At 36.3% G+C, this 20,703-nt stretch overlaps 1 protein-coding gene and 1 non-coding gene across 3 annotated transcripts in view; both read right to left on the reverse strand.

Moving 5' to 3' along the window:
• ITGB8 (integrin subunit beta 8) overlaps nt 1-20,703 on the reverse strand; it is an 84,843-nt gene that overhangs the window by 18,815 nt on the left and 45,325 nt on the right. For both annotated transcript variants that reach the window (XM_025380646.1, XM_025380647.1), the window contains 5 exons: nt 17,743-17,989; nt 16,217-16,382; nt 15,114-15,272; nt 5,470-5,565; nt 1,987-2,076 (listed from right to left, as the gene is read on the reverse strand). In XM_025380646.1, coding sequence (XP_025236431.1) covers nt 1,987-2,076; nt 5,470-5,565; nt 15,114-15,272; nt 16,217-16,382; nt 17,743-17,989 — 758 coding nt within the window. The remainder of the gene's footprint in view (nt 1-1,986; nt 2,077-5,469; nt 5,566-15,113; nt 15,273-16,216; nt 16,383-17,742; nt 17,990-20,703) is intronic.
• On the reverse strand, nt 19,629-19,699 carry LOC112621931. The gene has a single exon (XR_003118852.1). It is a non-coding gene; the product is annotated as a small nucleolar RNA SNORD56 (small nucleolar RNA).

The following is a 20,703-nucleotide window of genomic DNA, read 5'->3' on the forward strand; positions in this document are numbered from 1 at the left end:
AAAAAAAAAAAAAAAAAAAAAAAAAAAAAAAAAAAAAAAAAAAAGAAGAAGAAGAAGAAAAGTAAAAGATCTTCGCTAGTTAGGCCAATGTTTTTCAAGCCTGAAGTGAAGACAAATCCTTAAATTTTTGCCCATTTTGGGGATTCAGAAATTCATAATCTTAAGCTTCCCTTTTAGTATCTAGTAGGTACAGAGGCAGATTCTATATAATTCTTCAATGGATTGTGAATTGATTCTGTTGGACTGTGAACACAAAATGAAAGTTTAGAAGATTTTTGATAATATAAACATATATAAAATAATAACAGAATTCCAACTTAAGAAGAGTAGTTAGCCACAGTAAGTTTTTGTTGGATTTAATATCATTTTTCCACTGTTTAAGGTTTTCCACTGTTTACAGTGGGCTAAGGCATTGCATACCTATGCTAGGCAAAATAACCAAATGTCGCTATCTCCTTTGCCACTGGGCAGTCTGACACACAGGTAAAAATCTGTCAGTTTATATACTTTGCTTGGAGTAATAAATGGGTTCATACTAAAGAATTTAGGGTGGTTTCTAACAGCATAAGCTTTTCTCTTATTTTGGTTATTCTTGGGAACAGACTACTGATGGGAACGAATTGTAGACACATTGGATTTTCTGTGATAAGTCCCTCTTCAGTCTCACTGTTCTTTTCTTTTGTAACAGTCAGAAAGATGTAACTTAAGATGCTCTTCCTTATTTTACTCAGCATACTTTTCAGACATAGAAAACTATACTCAGCGAAAACAAATCAAGCAAGATTTATTTTCCTTTTAGAAGTTGAAAGTTTGAACAAGTTCTTCATTTTATATCTTGTGTCTACTTCCTGCCTTTCTCTTTCGTGCCCAAGCTAAAGGCAGGTGCGCTGTCTGGAGAAAATGAGAAGAGAAGCCAGAGTTTTTTCCACAATGCTTTGGCTACAATTTAACTATTAAACTCTACATGTCAGGAAGGGAGTCAGAGGATTTGGGAAAGTGAGACTTTATAGTTGGCCCATAAATTCAAGGTAGCATAAAGCATATCTTTTGACACACTGTAAAACAATGAAAAACAGGTGGTATCACACAGGAGGAAGCACCTGAGGCTTGAAGTAAAGGAACACCTGGATTCTGATCCCACTTTCTTCTGCTTATTAGTTGAACAACCTTTGATGAGCTTGTTTCACTTTCTCAAGTCTTGGTTTCTACTAATAAACAACGTGGGTACTAACCACCTGCCTTATAGATCAGGTGTGTGGACTAAATGAGGTCATGTATGGAAAGTGACTGGATCTTAGTGGTAAAAAAGTAGCAGTCACTATTATTGCAATGTCTTAACAGAGGTTGTTCTATTCAGGAATGATCCAGGTTGAAAGAACAGATGTTCCTTTAAATTATTTGCATTGAGGCATTCACTCTTCACAGGACTGATGACAGCATACAACGATGAACTCAAGAAAATAGAATATCCACTAAGGTGATTCTTTTAATCAAACTCTTTTGATAAAACTGCTAAAATAATTGTTGAACAATCAAGTGGTTGATCATAGAGACCCCAACACAGTCCTCTTAATAATTGCTGTATCCCAGATAGTTCAACTTCCCTGGCAGATTATTGCCTTATGTAACTGTGGACTTCTACTTTATCATTATGGGATAGGAAATGAGGCAATTTCATGGTAATAAAGTACATTCTATAGCTAAGACTTGATGATTCACTGAGCATTGGATGTAGAAGGAAATTTAGATAGCCTCTAGCCCAATCTTCATTGATTGTCAATGAAAAAAGTGAGGCACAGAAAGTAGAAATGACTTTCCCAAAGCAAAAAGTTAGTGGTAGGGCCAGGGATGAACGTCAGATTCCTAATTCCTAATCTAAAATGCTTTCTACTTCTCCTCTCAAGACGACATAGCACTACTTTGTACCTCGCCACAGAAATTGGTGTAAAAATTTTATTTTAAAAATTGTATATAATATATACATACCTGATAGGCTTCCACTACCAAATTATTGAGGTTTGCAGCCTTTGATTCTATTTCACCAGCAATGGTGCCCGGCAAGAGGGGTAGAAGATCCTATAAAACATATGAGTAGCATTTAAAGAATGACAATAGTATGTAATGGGTTAGCAACCAAAAAATAGTAAATATTTTTGTAGTTATCAGTTGAAGGTGAACAATTAAATGAATGAAAACATATAAGACACAAGAAAAATATAAGCAATCTAGTAGAGCAGCCAGAACATATACCCATGTAGTGGTTGTGTGTGTCTGTATATGTGCATGACTATGTGTGTGCATCCGGAATCACTGTACATGACAACCTAAAAATCCAATCGAAATGCAGATGAGCATCTCCCACACATCTTCCATGGAATGTAAAGCTCAAGAGATTTTAAGCATACAAAAGGTTTTGAGGGGAAATAAGCTTGGGAAGTTCTGCATATGGTTTCTTCCACTTAGAAACATAAAATGCACATTTGCAAATTAAAAGGTTCAGAGTAGGCCTGCAATTTGGAAATGATTTAACACTATTTAATGAAGCACTTCCCAAAACTTCTTCAGTTAGGAAAAATCATAGTCACAAGTGGAAACTTCATGGGGTATGTGTTCTTGATGGATGTTGCTTATTAATTATGGAGAAGACCGTAGGTATTTTTGGGGAGAATGAGCAAAGGCTTAAAGGTCTACATGAATTGAAGATGAAGCAAAAATAGAAAAAAAGTCAATCTGAATAAAGGGCACATATTTATAGGAAATCAAATGGTAAAAAGTTTTGAAATCCATTTATTCTTGCATTTTATTCTATTCACAAATATCCTTAAGTTCCTTCTGGATGCCAGTCATTACTTAGACACTAACAATTTGGTATCTCAAGTCATAAGGAAAAAATTATCATTTATAGATTTTAAAAATTTATTTACTAGACTTTTATTGAGCTCCTACTTTATACACACTTTGGAGATGCCAAATCACTAGGTCACATAGTTTCCACCCTTAAGGATCTCACAGGCATATAAATGACAATTTCACTAAACACTGTACATGTGAACATGTGAAACAATAGAGATGTGCACAGACCCTAATGAGAGAGATACCTGGCAAGCATTTGAGATCTGGGGAAAGTTGCCAAGGACTATTTCCTGGAGGAGGTGAATTATAAGCTATGTCTTAAAGTATGAGAAAGAGTTAATAAAGTAATGAGGAAGAAGGACTTCCAGACATGAGAGGCGAGGGTGGGCAGCAAGAACAAAGGCAGAGAGGAAAGAAACAGCCTGGCTGAGTGCTTAGGCACAGGAGGATCAGAAGTATGGCTGAGAGATGAGAAGCATCCCTGCAAGGCAAGGAACAGTGGGGCAATGAGGCCAAAAAGGCAAGCGGAGACCACATGGCCTTATGTGCCACCTTAGAGATTTGGTCTTCTAATTCAGAGGGCACCGCTGAAACCTTTTACTCAAGGGAGCACTGTGGTCACACTGTGTTTTCAACAGGTCATCCTGGCAGCCAGATGGAGGATGGATTACGGAGATCAGCCATGAGGTTGTTAGAACCCGGGTGAAAGGTGATTGATAAAAAAGATCTCTAGGCAGTCAAAGGAGGTGACTATAAAGGGCATGCATGGGGCTCACACTGGAGCCAGTTGATTCTAATATTGTGCATAATTCAATTAATAACAAAAAACCTGGTTTTATGGTTTATCAGTTAATGGCAAATTTTTAAAGGAATAGGAATAAACTGCTAGAGCCAATAATGCTACCAAGAAATAATGTTAGAGAAACAGCAAAGAGGACGCAAAAGCTATGAAAAGCTGCACGGTATTTCAAAGCCAACTGTTAAGCTTAGAGGTTAAGAGCAAAGGATTTGGGTTGTTAGAAACCCTTGGGTAAGTATTTAATCTCCTAAAATATGGTTCCTTATCTTTAAAATGGGCATATTAAGATGACTGCCCTCATTTTTATGAGTTGCTAAAAGGATTAGATTAATAAATGTTTACAAACTCAATGCCTGACAATAGTTAAGTACTCAGTAAGTGGAAGCTGTTATGATTGTTAATAAAGTGGTTTGGGCCATTTAATTTTGACCAGAGTCCTACTTCTGCAGATGTTAGTTTGTTGTTACCTTAAAATGTGATTCCATGGTATATACATTTGGGAAAACAAGAAATTAAATAAAGTTTCACTAAGTCAGACACAGAAAGAAAAATAGCACATGTTCTCACCCATAAGTGGGAGCTAAATAATGTGTATACATGATGTGGAATGATAGATAATGGAGACTTGGAAGGGTGAGGGCCTGGGAGTGGGATGGATGATGAGAAATCACTTAATGGGTACAATGTGTGCTATTCGAGTGATAGATACTCTGAAAGCCCTGGCTTCACCACTATGCAATCTACACATGTAACAAACTTGCACTTGTACTCCATACATTTATCCTAAATAAATAAAGCTTCACCATAGATTTCTAAGGGAAGAAGTGTTATGATTAAAGTAGTGCTTTCAGATGATAAGGTAGGTAGGTAATAGGGAAACTGGTAGAGGGAACACCAGCTTGTGGCAAATCCAAATGGGTTCAAGTATTTATTGAAGCCAAAAAAATGCACTTTCTCTGCAGTTTTAAAAAATAAGTAGAGGGCACTGGGGACTGGCCACTGAGGGGAGATGTGTAATTAGGGAGTAGATGGGAGAAGCAAAGATAGCAAAGGAGAGGAAGGAGACCAAGTGAACAGAGATGCATAATGAAAATTAAGGTGTCATAGCTTCATGAAAATGAAAACAAGAGAGTTTCTAGGAAGAAAGAGCCTTAAAGACTGTGAAAAGAAAGCTACAGCAGCGTTGCAGAGAAACAGTTCTAGGCTGAGGGATCCGTGGCACCTCCAGTGTGACACAGCTGCTTTGTTTTGCTTGAGGGTCTCACCTGGCCCAAAGGACTCCAGACACCACCAAGATTATTCTTATGTCACCAAGACTTTGACTGGCTCAGCCACTTCCATGGCCCTTTTTGGTCCATTATTGAATGACCTAGACCAAAGCTAGGTGTGTCAGTGCTATTGAGAATTAAGCTGATATTCTCCAACTTTAACCTATTAGGAGGTTATGCTCATGGACCAGAATAAGAAGCACTCTAGACATGCAAGATGCAAAGATGGATTGTGAACTACTTCTTTCCTGGTAAGGCTTCTCCACTATTGCCACATTTGAGACCACCCTAAGCATCAGGTTGCGCTCAAGTGTACCGAATACAATTCTCAGTTCTCAGATTCAGTTCTAGATGTTACAAACCTAAATAGAACTTATACTTAAATGCTAAGTTAAGACATTGTAAAGGATACTTTAGTAATACAATATAGAATTTAGATTGTACAAAGTATAATAATTCCAGAATCCTTATCTGTGGCTCTAAAGAAATGTCTTAATTTCAATTACCAATGAAAAAAATTTAATTTTCACATTTTCGGAGTTAACATACCTTATACCAATGAAATTGTTTTCCTTGAACTGCAAAGATGACATTAATGTTGTTGTCTATTAATTTCTCTGAAAGTTGGCCTAGTGAGGGATGTTCCTGTAATGAATAATAAAATAAATAAGGGAGTGAAATTTCATAGCTCCATCATATTCAAACATCTATTATGAAGAAAACTGTATGACTTACATAAAAATGTACCTGGGAAGGACTATGGTTTTACTAGAGACATTTAAATTTTTAAAAAACATAACATCAATATCCATGTATTAAAATATTTTATAGACAAAAGTCCCATAAAAACCTGTAACTTAAAAAGATGAAGAGAGCTGAATGCAACATAACTAACAAAGAGTGATCAGCATCTCTTTAGATTAACATTGGACTCCAAGTGATGTAACTGACAGATAATTTAATATTCAGAAATAGAGACACGTTAGTGACAATCACATTCTAAGGTGAAATTCAGTAACAAATATTGAACTGCAAATATATATGCATGTATATATATATGCCTATAAACATATATACACACATACACATTGAAACATCCAGATATACCTATATATACACATTTGATATACAGCATGATATAGTTATATAACATATATACACACATATATATAAAACATGATATAATAACTCTCTTTAGAAGCAGAAAACTCTCTACTCAACTCCTAGGTTTGTCACCTTACAACAAAAGTTCTCAGTTCCATCCTCTGTAACATGTGAATGATACCTGCCTGCCATGATTGCTCGCAAGATTAAAAAGATAATAGTATGTGAACTCTTTAGTGCATTTTCTTGCATGCAGTAAATGATCAAAACTAATACCAATTCTGATTCTTATTTCAATTGCTTATACAAGGTATAGATTACAGATGTCTCAACTTATCATTATGCTCAATATTTTTGTTGTATGATGTACTTTAAACCTGCTTTACTTTGATAAATAAAATCTCTGTTGTGCCATCTGTGCCACTCTCTGTGGTAATGAGAAAGTTAGAGAAGAGTAGGAAAATTGGAATGAAATTTAGTTTAGAGAATGTGAGAAATCTGATGATTACATAAATTGCTATCTACAGTTATATAGTTAGATGTATTATTGGTAATTTTTTTTTTCTATAAATACTTTTCTAGAAATTAAAATGATTGTCTCAAATAACAAGTTCATAGCTAGATACCTATCAGAGAGATGATGTTAAAGTTCACTGGTAGTAGTCTCTCCTCATTCACTGGTGCCTAATGGCATAAGCCAAAGATTAGTATGCAACTGAACCCAATTAGTATCATAACATTTAAGTACAAATTACTCCATAGTTTTTGCTTCCCAATGCACTCTCCAATGTTAACTGTATTTTCTTTAAGGAAAAATCCTGTTAAACCATCTTGCTAAACATTTCTGTGTTGTGGCAACTATGTGAACTTGGTAAAAGAGCTAAATTAACTAGTTTCACTTATAACGTAAGTTCTAAGTAACAACACTTTATTTCTCTATCATCTATACTTGTTGCCATAGAAACAAATCAAATTTTCATGAGTTGCCTTTACACATGATATGAAACCAACTAATGAAGAAACTTAAAAAGCATTAACACATGGGTCTGCATAAGAAAAGTTTTTCTCAGAGCAATTCTTATGAATATAAATTTAAAGCAATGGGAAAAAAAAAACTCCAAAAACACAAATTCTGCCAGCTAAATTCTTATTACTTGTTCCTAATAAAAGGCATAACCTTAAAATAGATTTATGACAGTTTGCATAATGTTAGTGAATAAAGAGAACAAGTAGAGGCAAGGTAAGTCTAGCTGTATTGGAAATATTTTTTAATGGCAACAACTACTTTTCAAGTATTTTTGCTTTGAGAAAAGATAGTCACAGCTTGCCAAGCATTCACCTTCTTAATTTTTAGAAACATTTGCATTTTAACAAAAATTTAATACATGTTTTCAACCAGCTTTTACTTAACTCACATAAAATCAACATTTAAATGGCACTCTAAAATGTAAGCAGCTTTCAAAGACTTCTTAATCTCTTTCCCTCTCCAAAAACAGGAAGTCACTTTGACCAAATAAACACAAAACTTAAATCTGGAAAGTTCTAGTTTGGTCAGAAGCTTATTAAGAAGATCAGTCATGGTCATTAGAGAAATGCAAATCAAAACCACAATGAGATACCATCTCACGCCAGTTAGAATAGTGACCATCAAAAAGTCAGTAAACAACAGATACGGGAGAGGATGTGGAAAAATAGGAACACTTGTACACTGTTGGTGGGAGTGTAAATTAGTTCAGCCATTGTGGAAGACAGTGTGGCGATTCCTCAAAGATCTAGAATCAGAAATACCATTTGACCCAGCAATCTCATTACTGGGTATATACCCAAAGGATTATAAATCATTCTACTATAAAGACACATGCATTGCAGTACTGTTCACAATAGCAGACTTGAAACCAACCTAAATGTCCATCAATGATAGACTGGATAAAGAAAATGTGGCACATATATACTAAGGAATACTATGCAGCCATAAAAAAGGATGAGTTCATGTCCTTTGCAGGGACATGGATAAAGCTGGAAACCATCATTCTCAGCCAACTAACACAGGAAAACAGAAAAACAAACACCGTATGTTCTCACTCATAAGTGGGAGATGAACAATGAGAACACATGGACACAGAGAGGGGAACAACACACACCAGGACCTGTCGGGGGATGGAGGAGCTAGAGGAGGGATAACATTAGGAGAAATACCTAATGTAGGTGACGGGTTGATGGGTGCAGCAAACCACCATGGCACGTGTATACCTATGTAACAAACCTGCACATTCTGCACATGTATCCCAGAACTTGAAGTATAATAAAAAAAAAAAAAAAAAAGGAAAAAAAAAGATTAGTCGAATTTTCAAGCCTAAAAAAACAGATTTTTTGAGCCCTAGAGAGAAATCTCTTTTAAAAGAGAATTCCAAGTACCTCAAGGCAGATATTTAAAAATTACAAATGTATAACAGATGTTTAAGTAAACCACTGTTGACAGGAGACCTGTGGATTAATGACCATTGCCTAAGCCCCTTCCCCTTTCCTTCATGAAGCAGCCTATCTTCAAAAAAGTATTTTATCTTTTATGTCTTTTATTTCACTAGCAGAAGACATGTTCCCTCTCAGCCAACTCTCCTGTTCTGGTGACGTCACTGCTCCTGAACTCCAACTCCCTCTCTGTCTAACCCATTACATGTTGTTTCTGTAAACTCTGAAAATAATTAGTAGAGATAACAAGCACTTCGGGGTAAAAGGGAGAAGGAAAGCAATATGCCAAGACAGCTGCTAAGTAATTAAGGCTGTGGGAAGTAACTTATAAATGTCAGAAGGAAAGAAGAGGTAAGAAAGATTCACTGGGGGCAATTTTGGGTAAGGAGATAACTGTACAGATGTATGGTAGAATTTTAATAATGTGTATATCTAGGTGGATAAAAAGCATTTAAGACTCTCTTTACACAAGTGAGATCCATAATACAAATTTTTATAATAGAATATATAAAATTTGCAGTATGGAATATTGTAATAAGATATAAAAACCAAACAGCTTAAATAAAAACCTCAATTATCTGCATGATTTTTTAGAGGAAAGAGGCATATAGCACAGAAGTAATCAGATAGTAGAGATTTATTTAGAGATGAAACTTCAAATGATGTGTCAGTCAACAACTGTCCTGATAGTTAAATCTTTTATCTACATAGTTGTACCGTGATAACTGCATAGACCAGGGTTTCTCAAGAGTGATGCTATTGACGGTTTGGACTGGGTATATTTTTTATTTGACAAAGGGGCTGTCCTGTGCATTGTAGGATGTTTAATAGCACCCTGGTCTCTCCACAATAGGTGCCAGTAGCACCTCTTTCCATAGTTATGACAGCCAAAATGTCTTGGGGCCTGAAATTGTCCTCTGGAGGGTAAAATCGCTCCAGCTGAGAACCACACCACCAGCACGGGCTCTGGAACAGATCACCTGGGCTTCAACTTCTGGCTCTGCGATTACTAGCTATGTGACACTGGGCAGCTGTCTGAACCTTTCTGGGATTCAGTTTCCATAGGTATAAAGCACATATAAGCACTAGTATCTACCATTCAGATGGTGGAGATTTAATAGGTTAACTTCATAAAGCCTTCACTTACCATTCTGTAGTTATTAAGACCAATGATGAGTAGTGTTTCATGTTACACAGCTTAGAGTCTACTATGGGAACTGCTATATAGGGGTGTGTGACTCCAGACAAGATGCTGATCCCTTTAGCATCTTCTCCCCTCCTCATTTATAAAGCAGAAGTAAAGCAATAGCTACATTTCACTGGAATGTTGGATGGTGTTAAATGAACATAAAGAGACAAACACCGTAGGTCTGCTCAAGAAAAGACAGTTTTTAACAAATGACTGCTTAATAAGAGAGATTTGGAGGCATTTCTTAAAGGCAAGATATGTTCTTGGATGTGCTTTCCTTGACCTATGTCACTTGCTTATCTTTCTTACCTGGCCCTGGAGATGTTTGAGTTTGCGGCTCCTGGCAAATACGACATCAGTTGTAATCATGATACTCTATTTACTGAAGAAGGGTATGCATTGATGATTTTTGTAAGTTTTTCAATAATAATGGCAACAAAAAGATTTACCCAAAATATCTAATTTAATGAGAATATTCTATTCTATAAAAATTTTTATCAAATTTGAATTTTATTTTGTCACTTTTGCAAACCATAATTTTGCCCCATTTGAAAGGCAAACAAGCAGAGCCAGGCTACTATGAGTCTGCCACAGGTGATTTCTACATGCAATTTTGCTTTCAATTAAAACAATTCCAACTAAATATTGTTTGCAGAGATTCTTTCCAGGCCACTTTTTTTGAGAATAGGAGAAGCATTCAAATTAGTTCTATAAAAGTACTATTTAAATGTTCTCAGGTCAGGCTCAATGGCTCACGCCTGTAATCCCAGCACTTTGGGAGGCCAAGGCAGGTGGATCATGAGGTCGAGGAGATCGAGACCAGCCTGGCTAACACAGTGAAACCCCGTCTCTACTAAAAAATACAAAAAGAAAAAAAAAATTAGCTGGGCGCGGTGGTGGGTGCCTGTAGTCCCAGCTATTCAGGAGGCTGAGGCAGGAGAATTGCTTGAACCTGGGAGGCGTAGGTTGCAGTGAGCCAAGATCGTGCCACTATACTCCAGCCTAGGTGACACAGTGAGACTCCATCTCAAAAAAAAAAAAAAATTATCATGGTGTTTACAATTTGAAGCAGATCATTCAGCAAACTGAAATTGGGTTCTTTATAGTTTTTAAAGGCCCCAAAAGATGGAACAATCGTTTTAAAAAGCTGCACATGGACTTAAAACTTTCTAGTTGTTTTAAGTTGAGCACAAAATAAGTGTTCAATGAATTTGCATTTTTATTAGTATGTGTCTGAGACAAAGAAGTTGAGAAGCAGAGGAAGAGAGAGATTTAACATTTTCTTAAGTAGAAAAGGCCATGTCTCCGTCGGGAAACAGCAAACAAAATTAACGGATCTCTTTAGTAAAAGATCACAATTATCTCCTCACATGGAATTCTGTCTGAAATCAACATTAGTTATAAATGTCTTCCAGACTTTGAAAATGTCAGAAATATCCCTTTCAGAAGGAATAAATGTAGCAGCTTTATGGACGTTGGTTAACTCAGGTAGCAAACTTATGGACTACATTAGCAAAGTAGCTTCTTAAGCTCCTTTTTTCATCTGCAGTCCTGGAAAAATTAAGTATAATTCAAGTAGTTAAGATTCATAGTCAAAAGAAAGCTTCCTAAATGGCATACTTAAAAGTCAAGTACATGTTAAAGTTGCATGAGGAGAGGCACAGTGTTGACTATTTTTATTTTTGCCAGTAAGAAAGCAAAACTGTTCTGTAATGCCTAATAGGCCTTCTGCAATTCTGCCTCCGTACTGTAAGATGCTGATCTACTCAGCAGCTAGTCTATCAAAATGAGCCTGCAGGAAAAGGAACCAACTATGAAGCCAGCAGTAAGGGGATTCTGAGAAGATATATGATAGCAGGGATAAAGAATCACTGGCCATAATGTGCTGAGGCATATAAAAGGCTGCATGGAAAAACACTAAGCCTAAACCAGTAAATACTAGTGAATATATGGTATGCACTCGTACATGCAACAGGAATGTGGTAGGATCTTGCCAATTTGAATCTCGCTGTTTAAAACTGTGAGTCACATCAGCATCTGAAAATCCCATTGATAAGATTCATTGGATGCCCTCCACATACTTGTTCCTTGGTGTCCTTTCATTGTTACTGAAGACCTTCATGCTATTCTTGGCCTCCACCAAGGGGTGGGTGATCAGTTTCTGGGAGGGCTCTGACTAAGGGTGGAAATAACCCTGGAGAAGCTGGGTGGGGAGACAGGGTGAAATTCCAGATCCTAAGTATTAATAATCTACTACACCATTAATAATTTTTGTATTAACATCTGCCATTTTAGAAAGAATGTCACATTTCAAATTGTCATTATTACCGGATAAATTATAAAACTATATTACCGCTAAAGTTTTTTCATTCTGGCACTTGATCTTGAAGAAAAAGCAGTGGAAAATGTAATTTATTCAATAGTGTAACATCATTTGCCAGAACCATATACAAATATCACAATGTATAAATATAAATTATTTTATATTACATAGTGTTTTATAACTTATGCAAGTCAAATCATCTGGTTATACTTTCATAAGTAAGACTGCAACCAGAAAGACAAGAAACGACAATAGGAACATTATTTTTCTTTTTCTTCTACGTTTCAGTCGACAGACCATGGCAAAGAATGCAGATTTTAATATAAGATTGAGACGGATTGGGGTCAGCTCTGCAATTTATTAATGTTTTAGCTGTTTATCCTCAGGCAACTTACTTAGCTTTTCTGACCCTCAGTCTTTCTATTTGTAAAAGGAGGCTAATTGTAACTACCTTATAGAGTTGTTGTAAAGATAAATTTGATGTTGTATGCAGAGTGATTGCTATAGTGCTTTCAGTTGAATACATACTCAATAAAATGGCAATTTTTATTAGTCTAGGGTTCACACTGACCTTCAGGAAATAGTTATATGTATAAGCAACAGAACTCTGTCCCATGTAATTTAGATATATAAAGGGTTTTTTAAAATCAATTATTTCCTTTTATAAATACAAAGCCCAAGAATCTTGGTTCAGAGTCTTGAACCGAGAAGCTCAGATAGCATTCAACATTACTGGCATCGGCTGCTGGAGATAAAGCCAAGAAGCAAAGTGTTTGATTACTTGTCTTATACAAAATTTAAAATTCCTCCATAATGGCCAAATGGGGGAGGATGGAGGTCATTTTAAAATGCACAAATAAATATGCCTAGAGTCAAAGTCAAGGTAGCTTTCAATACAGAAGGTTCCAAAGCAGTAGCACATCTTGAATATATAAATTCATGGTCAAAGGATCAATCAAAATGCTTCAGCTTCTTTTACCTAATATGTAGGCAGTGACCCTACAAATGAAGGGAATGAGAATTTTTAGGAAGATAATTCCTTAAAACAAAGACCTGGGGTAAATAAAATAAAAGTATCCTTCTAAGGTGTTAACAAACACATTATTCCTTGGATTACTCAATATACTACAGCAGTGACATGTGGAAGGGTCATTCCTTTAAATACTGGGAACAATGACCAAGAAGGTAAAAGAAGTTATCGATGTAATCATCCAATTTCCTGATGACATAAGAATCCAAGCCCTATCTAAAATTCGACTGGACTTATAACTTATTTCCATAAGGTTCTATAACATGATATATGTCTGAAATTATTACAGCATTTCTTTGCCTAGGAAATCCTCCCTAGATGAGCAATAGTATCCTTTCAAATACAATTATGGAGAGATGACTTCAATGACTTGGCAAAACTTCCAAAGAATAATACAATTTGAGAATAATGTCATTGTTATTTCTTCTTAAAAAATAAAAACCTTCTCTTTGTCTCACAATAGAATAATTCTTCCTGTACGCTCTCCCACTCCTCAATAAATAAATTAGAACCCTATCACCGATCAAAAGAGGTTAAATAGAAGGAAATGTAGATAAGAAATGACTAAGTAGAAGTAGGTGGGTCTGTCAAAGTCAAATAAGGCTGAGTAGAAGAGAATTAGGGAAAGACGCTATTGGAATAACTCCAATTCCTGAATTTTTGAATTCAATCTCTAGTTACCTTTTAAAATGTTTATATTTTGATGCTACTTTCAAGAAACTAAAATGACCAAGGGTTGAACTTGTTTCATATGGTAATACAATTGCCACTCTAGAATTTCAACATATCTCATAGGGTTTTGCAGATGGACTGGTGATCTGTTTAAAATTTATCCATGGGAACCACACAAATTTCAGCATAATTTTCATGCTTCTGATACTGTGATTCCCAAACTGTGTGTGGGGTGTCTTGGTGCACTGCAGCACACTCCCAAGGGTGGCAGGAAATAATTTAAATCTTCAAGAGAAATACAGTGACATTCAGCATGTATCAGGTACCAATGAAGAACTAGTTGGAGGGAGTTCATAGTTTTAAGATTACATTCGGTCTTATTCTTTTAAATGACATTAATCTTTGCCGAGCTGGTCAACTTGAAAATCAACATGGAAGAAGAAATCAGGGTAGTGATGACCAATCTTATTTCAGGATTTGAAAATTTCTCTTCGTAAGTTACTTACTAAAACTGAAACATGTCTCTCTACATTTGATACATTTGTATTATTTTTAAGGAGCTACTAAGTTGTTAAGACAAAAATAGTTGAGTTATTTGGACTTAACCACTTGAAAAACAGAACTATTAGGTATTTCTTTTGACCCATGAGTGTCATGGAATAAAATCACTGAGAGACTAGGGTCTCCTGAACTGAGAAAGTTGGAGAGGTTCTGTTTTAACATATGCAAGAATATATAAATAAGTGTCAACATCAGAAGTAAATGATGCTTTGGGCTGTTGATTCTTCACAACTAGAATTAGATAATGCCAGGGAAGATATGGTTCTAGGTGATTATATTAAATATATGATTCAGAGCTTATACTAACCCTCAGGAAGCAAGCCAGATAGTCACTGATTTAAAAAGAGACCTTAAATAGATAAGATGCAGAGAGAAGTAAGGTACAAAATAGAGAAAGCCTACTTTGTTTTACTCTCTTTCTCTCTTGTCTTTTTTCCTTGGTTTCTATTTAGTTTCTACCTACTGTACTGTGAGGTTTCCTCCTTAAAATGTTTGTAGATATTGACCCTGTAGAACTGGTCTGTTTGTAAAAAGCAAAGGTATACTTTTTTCCCCTGTCCTTGAATTACATAAAAAGTAAAACCTTGTATCATTTTTATTTTCAAAAATTATACTGTGCTTTGTCATTCATCAAGGAGTCAGCTACTAGAAACTGTCAAAGTGTTTAATTCATACATTTTATTGATCAGTATTTATAGATTGCACTGTTCCATAAATTCTCTCTCATGGCTTATCCTTGTTTCTTTTTTAGGTAATTTCCTGGTACAAAAATAGTGGAGTTGCCAATTTAAAATTGTACTTTAACCAAAAGAGTCATATCTACTAAGGGGCTACTGCTACATTACCATGGTTGTCGATTTGACGTAGACGTTGTTTTTCAGATGGCAGTTTCCGTCATTGGGCACCACTATGCCTGCCAATTTGCTATCAAGAGCAAGATGAGATGTCTGATCTGTCATCACCAGCAGCAATCTTTTAGCCTCTTTTCGCCATCCAATATGACTCTTAAAAATAAACATGTAATTAGATTTTGTACAATAACATAGATCTGTACTGTGGTTTTTACCTCAAGTAAACATCATGTTTGAGTCGATGAACATTAAGTCAGGCTAGAACGATGTGCATGGGTACAACGCTGCTGCATAAATAGCTTTAACTTTCATTTGTACATCCTCTATTTTCCCACAGCCATGTGACCACACTAGTTCCTGGGTAGAGATTTCTAGTGTTCCAGTGGGGGAAGAATAAGATAGATTAAAAAGTAGGAGAGGCCGGGCGCGGTGACTCACGCCTGTAATCCCAGCACTTTGGGAGGCCGAGGCGGGCGAATCACGAGGTCAGGAAATCGAGACCACCCTGGCTAAATAAAATTATTTAGTAGAAACCCCGTCTCTACTAAAAATACAAAAAAAAAAAAAAGAAAAAAAAAAAAAAAAAAAAAAAAATTAGCTGGGCGTGGCGGCGGGTGCTTCTCGGGAGGCTGAGGCAGGAGAATGGTGTGAACCCGGGAGGCGGAGCTTGCAGTGAACCGAGATCCGAGATCGCGCCACTGCACTCCAGCCTGGGAGACAGAGTGAGACTCCGTCTCAAAAAAAAAAAAAAAAAAAAAAAAGGAGGAGAACAAGCTGAAGCGAGGAGGGCAACAGTCTACTTCTAGTTCCTCCTTGGAGTGTGGCGCATGAGAAAAGCAGCCCTTTTGGAAAGAATTTTCACGTGCATAACCTTTTCTTTCCCTTTTATCTTTTCCTATTTAAATCCCTCCCCCAATTTAGCCCCTCTGTACCAAACACATACCAAAATGAATCACCTTGGTGAGGAGTAAGAGATAGTAAGATATGTTTTCTTCTACACTACGTTTTCACTCCTCAAATCAAAGAGAAAACAAAAATTCTAAATTCTTTGAAAGTTTTGCATCTTAGCAAACACTCGATAATGTGAAACGTCTTACTTCACAGACAGCTGCCTGAAGCATGGCGTCAAAACCTCCTTCCGGTGTATCTATGTTTCCAGAGATCTTCTGTCTGTGAACTGCTTTCTCAAACTCAGTGATGTTCTCTGTCAAAGACAGCACATGGATGTATCCATGGGGAGGCATGCAGTCTAAATTGTAGTCACTATATGGGAAAAGAGGAAGTGTAAAGTTTATTTTGCTCTTCTTTCTTAAGCATTCTAGAATACTTAACAGTAAAATTGTACAGTTGAGTGAAAAGGGAGTACTTCTTTTGTGCCAGGGGAATTTTATAAGACAAAAATCTGTGCTTATAAAATTAGAGAGAAATTCCATATTGATGATCATTTCCTTGCAAGCAGGAAATAAGACTATAAGTAGCTGGTATTCAAAAAAATAAAGATGATTAAACATGTTTGTTAATATAGGACAGCTAAGGGCTTTCAATATTTAATCTGCACTGAATTTTTAAGGTGAATAAAAGAATGTGCAGTGATTTCTTATCATTGAACAGCTGAGAAACACTTTTGGAAAATGCTTTTGAGGAATTTAGTTGAAATATGATAATACTGTTTGTTTTTTAATACTGCACTAATTTTTTAAATCATGCTTGGTGGAATTATTGATGAACAATCAAAATTCATTAAAATTATTTTGAGAATCCATGATATCCAGAAAGTAAGAATGATTCCTCTGGTACATTCACCTCAAGAAGGCTTATGAAACTCCATTAGTGGATGCATCAATCCTGTTCTGGTACAACAGATGACAGAGCTGTTTCGGTAAATTGGAATGTGTATTATAAGGTAATCTAAGGAATTGGTAGAAGCAAGAAAGATAAAGTCTTTTATGAAAAAAGATCCAAACGGATTTATTTTTCTGAAAGTTCAACGTGCTAATGGCAATATTTTGTGAGACACTTACATTTTTAAAGTTAATTCTTCTGTCATAGTGGGACATCTGTTATTTAGAATAAGAATTCTAAAATGATAAGAAAAAAGGCTTTCTAAGCAGTCAAATTCTCATCTTTTGACCCACTTTTTTGTGATAGCTGAGCTTTCTTTGTAGTCACATCATAGGCAACATCATTATCCGCAGTCACAGTACAGTATTGGAGAGATAGATGACGTGTTGGCTCAAACTCTTTGACATGTGTCAAATCATAATTCAGCAATTTTGGAGCAATCAAAGCATAAAAATGCAGCATTTCCAAAGAGGTATTTATATACATGGCGGCCTAACTATTGAAGCTTCATTCAAAGCTACTAACATTAGGCATGGTTTTTTGTTTGTTTATTTTTGGTGATAAAAACTAACTATTTAAAGAAATAGAAAATAAAAAGCCCAATCTACAGGTCATCTCAGAAGTTTTCAGATATGAACAAACTTTCCCACCTCACCAAATATTTTTATTCTTATTTTATAAGACAAAAATAGAAAACTTGGTAAGTTCTTTACATTAAAAACAAAGTGAGATTTTATAAGCAAAAAATTAATTTAGCATATGCTCATCAAAACCTAGATACCTGCATTGATTATGAATCCTTTCAGGGTGGATGCTAATGTATGGTGAAACTGTTTTATCAACATATGAACCAAATCCAAGGCGAAAGTCACGGGAGAAAAATGCCATTTTTCTAGATAAATCGTTGCCAACGGAATTTAATTTTTCTATATTATTGTGCATTGATGCTGAGACATCAACCAGATAATAAAGATCCACAGGATATTTCTTCAGAGGATGAATTTTCAGCATAAAATTAGCTTCAGCTCCTAGTTCAACAGAAGAAAAACATCATGTAGTCTTCATTTTAAACTTTTCAGGATAAGCTCTCAATAAATTAGTCACATTCTAGCACCTAGCACAATCATCACAAATGTGCACATAAATTTTGGAATATTCTAGTATAATTATAATCATTATAGTATAATTATTATTGTAGTATAATTATAAGGCAATTTGAAAACCATTCCAATTTATTAGTCCCAAATCCTACAGTTCATTTCCCACAATTCTATAGGCTGAATAGGGATAATAACAAATGGGCTAGCTCCATATAAATGTAACAGGGTATCGTATCATTATATGAACCTCCATTGCCTTAGTAGCTAGAAAAACACAGTGCAAACCAGTAAGCGGCATTCTATCTCAAGAGAGTGAGGGAGCTGTACTTGTGGAATGACTTGAGGAAAACTGGGAAGGCATTTTTTTTTTTTAAAATGATCTCTTATTGGATAAAGGCATGAATTCATTCTTTTGGGTTAAAGTGTATTTACACAGGAGATAAGAAAACTCTAGTACTGTGTAGTACAGCACGTTATTCAAAATAATTAGTAGCTCGTCACTAGTTAGTTGATATGATTCTTCCCATCGGTTAGCCAAGAGAAAGAATGAGACAGTGGGCTAAAGAATGGTGCCCTGCAGTGCCACATGGAGGACCTGGGGCAGGTAGGGATCAGCATTTGTCCAACACACAGTGGGTGTTCACATGCTGAGGAGGGGTCCCATGAGTGAGGCACTCACTGTGGACAGAACAACTGGATGAGAAGAGGGGGCTGCCAAAAGGACAAATGTTGGTAGTCCCCGCAGGGAACTACAATTTTATTTAGTTTTCTGTCATATTACTATTAGATACAAGGACCTGGGTTATCCCCCCTAACCCTCTATAGAGTTGGTACCTCTACTTTTAATTTAAAGTATATGGTGAAAAGGCATCTATTGAAATGTAAGCAATTCATAATTTGTAAATTTTACTTTTTGAAACTATTAAGCAAATGCTTGGTAAGTCATTATTTTTCCATAAGAATATTCTGAATGGAAGACATTTTTAAAATAAACATCTTTTGTATACATAATTTACTTATTTAAAGAACCTTCTAATTTATCAAATTATATTTTTGGTGCTAGTATAAAATAGCAATATTTTCTTTTCAATTATTTCACAAATCAGATGTTTTTCAGCCAAATTACCTGCTGTATTCAAAATAATAAGGTTTTGCTGGTATATAATAATAATAATGATGGGAGAAAGGGACTACTCCTTCCCAATTTGCTTTTTTTGTGCAGGCAACCCCTTTAGTGTAATGCTCCTAGGTTTTGGCCCATATTTGAAAGGAGAAATAGGGCACGCGTGGCCCAGCCCAGTCCATTCTCTCATCCCTTGCCTTCAGAAGTTAGGCTGCCTTCAGAGAGCACATCCTATATTCTGCTCTGCTTTTGGGCTTCTGTTGACAGAAAGACCCGTTCCTGTGGCAGTGTTCTGCAATTTGAGTGGAGAAATTAAATTCGGGGGAATGTTAGACACTGGTACACTGGACCAGATCGAAGAGAAGTAGAAATTCAGCACTACTGGGAGAGCGACTCATGTGCAGAGACTTGAACCTTGATGTGTGGATCAGTGTATTTTGTTTTTCACTCAGACCCAAAGTATCGACTCTCTCTAGGTGAACTGCTGTTGATGAAAAGTATTGTCATCTTTGTAGATTTAAAAAATATTGTTTTTGTAAACTGGCCACATGGTATCATGGTATTTTTATGTTGGTGAATCGTTGCAGTTTATGGTGGCTCTGTCTAAAGATGAATGGCTGTTTTCAGAGGTATTGCTAGATGTAATAGATGGTCAGCATATTGTGCCAGGGACCCAGCAAAGGTATGGGTCGGTGACCTCAGCAAACAACCAGAGCCTGTGTAGCATCAGCAAAGGCACAGTCCTTGGAGGTAAGCTATTCAGGGCCCTCCAACCAAATGCTAGCCACACGAAGGTGCTCAGCTGAAACCAGCTGCTCATAGCCTAGCAAGCAAATTCTGGTCTCACTGGCCTCAGCAAAGAAGAAGACTGTGAGAAAGCACTGCCAAATGGTTGGGGTGTGAGGGTGTTGGCTGCTGTGCCTTGATTTTGGATTCTATAGATTCTGGCCTTAGCACGTATACTGGGGTCAGCTGAGGCCTCAGCAGAGAAGTTTCTAATAAAGAGGAAAAGAGAGTATTTCCATACACAGGCCTTTTAGTAATTGCTGGCAAGAATAATAATCAATACTTTTACACTGCAAGACCCCTGAGCTTGTTGTGAGAGTCTAGCCTTAAGTAGTCAATTCAAGGTAAATAGACCTAGATAGGCTGACCCCAAATCGTGCTCTGTTTGATAAGGAGGAAACCAAAGGGGTCAAGCTGGGATTACCATGTCATGCCCATCAGTTTGAGATGTTCCTCATAATATGCTCTCAAGTTGGCTTTGGATTGTATAATTATAAATAAAGGAGAAAACTCTTGGGAGCAGCTGTCCTAGGCATCAGTACTCCACAGTAAGAGGACACAGAAATACCTTTGTGTGGCACTGTGGATATTGTGTCCCTAGTTAACGCCCCCACTTAACCTTTGTACGTGATCTCATCGTAGAGCCACTTATAAACTATTTTGGACAAGATGCCTGGGCATAATTTTGGAGGAGAAATGGAATAGGGTACAAAACAGGGGGTTAGAGTGACCC

Source organism: Theropithecus gelada, chromosome 3, assembly GCF_003255815.1.
Source record: "Theropithecus gelada isolate Dixy chromosome 3, Tgel_1.0, whole genome shotgun sequence".
Taxonomy (NCBI): domain Eukaryota; kingdom Metazoa; phylum Chordata; class Mammalia; order Primates; family Cercopithecidae; genus Theropithecus; species Theropithecus gelada.